This window comes from Trachurus japonicus, chromosome 7 (assembly GCF_045865225.1).
Source record: "Trachurus japonicus isolate A0001 chromosome 7, Traja_1.0".
Classification (NCBI taxonomy): Eukaryota; Metazoa; Chordata; class Actinopteri; order Carangiformes; family Carangidae; genus Trachurus; species Trachurus japonicus.
In genome coordinates this window covers 26,238,244-26,244,893 of record NC_140913.1, presented here as the reverse complement: position 1 = coordinate 26,244,893, position 6,650 = coordinate 26,238,244, and the positions used below count along the sequence as shown (strand labels likewise).

The 6,650-nt window shown below is 44.3% G+C and overlaps 1 protein-coding gene across 10 annotated transcripts in view; it reads right to left on the bottom strand.

Moving 5' to 3' along the window:
• Positions 1-1,342: 1,342 nt before the first annotated feature.
• Positions 1,343-6,650, bottom strand: part of anks1aa (ankyrin repeat and sterile alpha motif domain containing 1Aa) — a 69,672-nt gene continuing 64,364 nt past the window's right edge. For 4 of the 10 annotated variants that reach the window (XM_085782496.1, XM_085782494.1, XM_085782493.1 and 1 more), the window contains 2 exons: positions 5,932-6,114; positions 4,312-4,602 (listed from right to left, as the gene is read on the bottom strand). In XM_085782496.1, the coding sequence (XP_085638622.1) occupies positions 4,327-4,602; positions 5,932-6,114 (459 nt within the window). In that variant the 3' untranslated portion in view covers positions 4,312-4,326. Of the gene's footprint in view, positions 1,509-2,135; positions 2,395-2,888; positions 3,006-4,311; positions 4,603-5,931; positions 6,115-6,650 lie in introns of those variants that run through there. The other 6 variants (XM_085782501.1, XM_085782499.1, XM_085782497.1 and 3 more) reach the window with 4 other exon arrangements.

Sequence of the window (6,650 nt, the reverse complement as noted above, 5' to 3'; positions counted from 1 at the left end):
AGGTCCCTCTTCTGAGTCGTTGTTTTCTCAAACTTTTTTTTTTTTTTTAAATCACAGGGTATTTATTCACGATATGTTAAAACTTTATAAGACATAGTCCTTTTCTCTCTTTTGACAAACGTCAAAAATTATACGTACATACATACATATACATATATATATACCATATATATATATATAGATATATATATATATATAGTTATCTATAAAAGCAAAAATCATTCAAGTATCAAAATACAGACCGCTAAATTCATGTACAATATCATTCTCATCATTGTTGTCATCAGATTAGTCCCAGAATATCTCTCCTGATCCTCAGCAATGTGCAAAAGCAGAACAGGACCAGGCTGATGGCTGAAGGTGCCGATATCAGCGAGCTGAAGACAGTGTACCATAGAGTTACAGTACTGGCCTGACAACGTACCACATATACAACAGTTAAATCAAAACGACCTAACTACGTACCCAAATACACATCAGCTGACCAAAAAAAGTACCATTAACAGTCAACATACTGGGAGTTAGCTAGGAGAGACATGCTGCACCCTATTGTTCTGTTCTGCAGCTATAAATCTAAAGAAGTACCAGCCTGCATGGCAGGTTTGGTGAATAATCTTGTCTAGATTAACTGAACAAAGAAGCAGGGAAGGAGAGGGAGAGTGTGAGGTGCAGTAAACCACACCTGATCCAGTTCCTGCTTTAGGACACGTCACTGTCCCATAAAACGTTTAAAACATTAAAAAAAAAGAGAGAGAGAGAAAACTTTCAAATCAAATAAAAGCCATCTCCTGTTAACACCACGATAAAACAGTCTTTGTAGTGTCAGTTCCTCTGCCCTTTAAGTTTGGTTAGAGAGTTCCTCCTGTGCAAGATGACATCATTTATCACAGCTATACGTGTGTGTGTGTGTACACTGTGGATGAGAAGCTGATGGTCATCGTGAGACGCTACAATGTTTGGATACAGGACAAATCATCCAGAAAGGACTGTGTACCTACAGTGTGAGGTCTCTAACTGACAGTTTGTACCATTGTATCATAACAAAACAAACAAAAAAAACTGTTCCTCATTTCAGCCACTTCCACTTTAACTACAAGTTCTGCATTGAAACTTGCAGGTACTGTACATCCCCTGAAAGAGTAAACACGAGCTCTGTGTGTGGAGCCAACCATTCATTTCTTAGGAAATGCAGACAGCATAACAAGAACATCTGGATGGGACGAGCATTATTTTCTTTCTGGACAGAAGGCTAAACAGAAGTGTGTGTGGGTTTGTGTGTGTGTGTGTGTGTGAGATGAAGTCGGTGAGGTCAGATGAACCGATGCGTCTCTTTGTCTCCAGGCCGTGTGTTACTGTGGTGAGCTGTGAGCCCGATCCAACTGGTGGCTGCATGGGAAGTGGGTCACTTCTCCAATAATGATTAAAATAAAAAAAGCCCATCCTACCCACCATGCAACAGGGCTCATTCGTGTCCTTTCTTACTGGCTGGGAGTGGCCACAGTGTTCAGCTATAAGGAAGGGACACAGACACACGCACACAAAGCAGGGAGGTTAAAATAAAGTAAAAATAACACTGGACAAATGGACACAAACAGCACAATGGTGACGGATTACTCCCCCCCCCCACACACACACACCTTTCACAATGATTAACCTCTTTTCACTAGCGATAGTGAAATATTAACACAGTGTGATAGGCAAAACAAAAGGCAATGCTGACAGGATGAACAGATGAAGGCATTTGTTTTGAAAAGAGGAAATAAAAGACAAGACAAGAGGAAGATGCACTTATTCTTACACACTCACGGGATTTGGTAAAAAGTGCTTAGTTATATAGTTAGTTCACTCCAGAATAAATCCTGGTGCTCTGATTGAGACACGAGGGAGCACATGCCAGTCTTCTCACAGTTCAGACTGTGTATTTTCCGGAGCAGCGAGGACCACGAACATGCAGGTCCATATCAGCCCCTGCACCCTTTTTTTATTTTTTTTATTTGTTCCCCGTTCTCCCCACTAGGAAATCCTCTAAAATGCTTACTTCATTAGCTCCTAAAGGACCTCATCACAGTGCTAGGATCTTTAGCCTCCTTTGGCTTTGAGCAGACGCTGACAAAGTGAGAAATCTCCATCCCCCCCCCCCTCAGTTAATCCTGCATAACCTCCGCAACACCACAACCTGCATCCATCCCACTGAACACCAACAGTCTGCTAAAGTCCACCTGATGCATAGAATTACAGGAGCAGTTTTCTCAGTTTCCTCAGGAAACATGTCCATCCAGGTACAAGGATGTGTGCAGCGGCTCACTCTCGGGGGGGTGTAAATCAGATTTTCTCAGCACTCAGAGGAGTCACGAGTTGAAAGATCAGAGTGAAAAGCCTCAGAGCGGCCATCGCCTAATAGAGCGGGGAAAGCACCAAGAAAAGAAAAAAAAAGAGAGAGAGAGCTTATCACCGAGAGTAAGTACCAGGATGTTGACTGGGGGGGGCGGGGGCGGGGGGGGAGTATTGTGCACGGAGTTCAGGAAGCATACAAGGTAAACAGAAAGGAGTGTATCAGTGAAGGTGAGCGGCGGGGCTGGTTGTGTGAGTGATACCGGCAAGAAGAGGAAGAGGAGCGGGAGGAGATAAAGAGCGAGGAGGGGGGCACTAGCAGTGGTGTTGTTGTTGTAGCGTCGTTGTTGCTGTTGCTGTTGTAAAAGCAGGACACGAGTGACGGCTGCGGGGCGCTGGGGGGAGGGCGGGGGTCCAGCCCAGAGAGAGCGAGAGTGAGAGAGTGAGAGGCAGAAATCACAGTGAAAGGCACACAGAGAGGGGGGGGGGGGGGGGGGGGGTTCAGAAGAAGGTGGAGGAGGAGGAGGAGGAGGAGGAGGCGGAGGCGGGGGGTCCGCTCAGAATATGGTGGTCTCATACTTAGTGCTTATAGTGCGTTTGGATTCCTTGGGGTCCATGAGCCATGTGGCGCTGCTCTGAGACTGAGCGTCCCCCTCCTGGTCCACCATGTCCCCCTGCAAGGACAAAGAGCAATTATTGGCAATTTATAAACATTTACAATACATTTCTGAGCACACAGTGCAATTATAAGCAGCTCACAGTGTAAATAATGATATCAAAGGGATAGTTCAACATTTTAGCAAATTGGCCCATTGCCGTAATCCCTATAGTTTTGGGAGTAGGTTCGTTACCTTTAATTGTCGGTGCAAGCTATTTTTAGAGCGGCGGAGCTACGCTACAGAGGCTAATGGGATTCCTTGGTTTCCCTCATCAGACTCATCAAATACACAATCCAACAACTCCAAAACGCTCTGGTGGACAAGTTGTGACCTGCACATTCACCACGCTATGAGATAATAACACAACGTTACGAGATGGAGTTGTTTTCGAGGCAAAACTGCCCCCGACTGGAACGCGCATCAGCGGTTTTGCATGAATTTACCTCTAAAACAACTCTGTCTCATAACGTTGTGTTATTATCTCATAGCGTGGTGAATGTGCAGGTCACAACTTGTCCACCAGAGCGTTTTGGAGTTGTTGGATTGTGTATTTGATGAGTTTGATGAGGGAAACCAAGAAATCCCATGAGCCTCCGTAGCGTAGCTCTGAGCAGCTCATGGCTCTGCTCCGCCGTTCTAAAAATAGCTTGCACCAACAATTAAAGGTAACGAACCTACTCCGAAAACTATAGGGATTATGGCAATGGGCCAATTTGCCAGAATGTTGAACTATCCCTTTAAGTGTCTCCACGGGTGACAAATACTGCACATTGCTAAACGCTTACAGCTGCATACAATGACACTGTGGTAAGTGTGTTTGGTTGTTTAGTAGTTCACTTCAACACAGTTCAAATCACATTTGTTATTATGCATTCATTTAGTTTAATTAGTTGGTATTTAAAACATTCTCACATAAAATCTAGTTAGAATTCATTCTCTGTCACAGTCAGAACCAAAGTCCATTTAATATCTTGTTCTGGAGCTCTCAGCTGCATCACATGGTCCTCATCAGCAGATAAGAGCGTGCTCACTTTATATGTTCAAATTAAGTCCTTGTAAAAAGAATTTAATTTATTATCGAGTACCATCTGTCAGCTGGTGTTTCGGGGTATTTAGATTTCTAAGTGTGTGTATGACATTTTTAGGATGTTGCTGTAACTCTCTCTACAGCTCCATAAAAACCAGGAACAGGAAGAGCCTTACTGCGTATTTTTGTCTTACTACCAAACTGTCATTAGAGGGCCCCCAAGTCAAAGTAACATCCAAAGCATTTATCAGCACACTTAGTGTACTGTAGCTTGTATATATATATTTGCACACAACAGTCAAACAAATATTAACGGCAAAATAAATTCACACAGAACATTGCGTTAAAGACGCACAGAGGATTATGGGGGATTTCAAGGCAGCGGGAGGGGAAACAACACACAGGCAGGCAGAGAAAGAGAGAGCTGGAGAAAGGGAGCTGAGTGTGAGAGGATGGAGATGTGACAGGATGAGGAGGAGGCAGCACCTGGGCAGCAGGGCTGGCAGGGTGCAGCGGGAGCAAGGAGGGACGGTGGGTGGTGCAGGTGTAACAGTAACAGCAACGACTGTCAAGAGGAGGAGAGTCCTGGGAGAGATAAACACCGCCAGGAGCAGAGAGGAGGAGAGTCAGACACAGAGAGCGAGAGACAAAAAAAAACAGACAAAACAAAACACAACAGGGAAGAGCACAAACAAAACAGACAGGAGGCGGAGTAGAGAGAGAAAGAAAGAGAGAGAGAGAATTAAAGGGAGAAAAAATCGACACAGATTGTGAGCAGTGTGAGACGGGAGGAGCCCGATCTGTTGAGATGTTGTTGAGCGTGAAGCGGGGAAAAGGGGGCGTCTGTGTCTGTGCTCAGCAAAACTACAACAGATTAAACAAAGGGTGATAATGTACAGTACACATCAAAAAGGTGAGGGGGGAAACAAAAGGAAGACGCTTGCAGACGTTGACAGTGAAACATCCAGCTCTTGTGAGATTCTGCTGAGTTCATTAAGCTGCAGACGGACACGTGCGACCGGTCCCCGAGGTGCAGTTCCCTCATTTATATTCAGCAGGCGCTCGCCTCTTAATGGTTTAATGCTAATGGCCAGATGAACATCAGCACTGTGATCACAATGATGTGAAACACTGCGGACTGATACAAACGCTCTGCTTGTCTAATGTGCTTTGACATTTTGAATCCAAAAAAAGTTAAATATGTGCTTTGATGAAAACACAATTATTGCACTTTTACTCGATGATATAAGATGTGTTTAAGTTTTTCTGGCATAACTTCACCTTCAGTGTCTCTAAGGTGCATGAAGAAGGGAAAAGGTTGTGAGGTATGATGAGCAGTGTGGTTCTTTTTGGCATGAACCAGAAAACACTGATCTCATTGTAAATCTATTGTTAAGTTGTTACATTACAGGTGTTGCTGGAGTTTGGATTTACACCAGTGGACACAGCAGGTGTCATCAACTGAGACAACTGCACCATGTCACACAACACACCCCTTCGGAAGCTGTGGAGTACAGTTATCTCAGGTCTTTTCAGTCTATATCTGTATATATTTTTGTAAATGGTATTATTCACATCGTGCTGACTTAGCTATTAGCAAATCCTATTTGTATTCCCTCCTTTGTGCCCATAGATTTAGATAAAACAAACACCGGATTACTTTGTTGGAAATTGTTCATCCCTAAGAATCTAAAAATATGTGCATCCTATTTGTTTGTTCAGAGTTATGACTCAGCGCCTGAATCTTGCAAACTGCATCCAAATTCAGAGTGGATCACTTTAAAAACACTGTAGTTGTGTGTTTCTGCTGCAGCTCCACATGCCAAACCAGCAGGCAAATAACAACAACCAGCTTCCTGTTGTGCAGTATAAATATAGCATGTTGTGCTGCAGCGTGTTCGCTGTCCGACTCACCGCTGACTTCCGCACGCTGCCTCTCGGTTTTGGTACGGGTCGGCCGGACTTGCCCTCTGTGACCTCCGAACCAGGTCCCGCTGGGAGGTTCTGGTGCTGTTTGGTCCTTTGGGCCTGCAGAGCCAGCTGATAGGCCACCTCGAACGCCTGGCCCAGGGTCAGTATAATCTCATAGGTCAAGTTCTGTACAGAAAGAGGAAGAGTAGGTAGAGCTCATTAATATTCTGGACTTTGATTCTCACAGTTTTGTTATGTGTCAGGAGAACAACACTGCACTCAGTTTGTAGTGAGACACCAAAAAAGAATCCGAGAGAAGTTTCTTTCCCCTAAAACTTCTTCAAAAACAGCCTTGCATAACACGGAGAGGTGGCAGTAATCTCAGTGGAGTGTTGTTCCCCTCAGTACCTGAACTGGATTCATCCGCTGTAGCTTAGTATTAAATCTGCTGCTGCATTCTTTTGTTATTTTCACGACAGTTTCCTAATAGGAACAAACACCATGGACTAAAGACAGAGGATTCAAACTTTATGCTACGTGACTCAGAAAGTTAAAGGGATAGTTCAACATTTTGGCAAATTGGCCCATTGCCATAATCCCTATAGCCTTAGCAGTAGGTTCGTTACCTTTAATTGTCGGTGCAAGCTATTTTTAGAACAGCGGAGCAGAGCCGCGAGCTGCTCAGAGCTACGCTACGGAGGCTCATGGGATTTCTTGGTTTC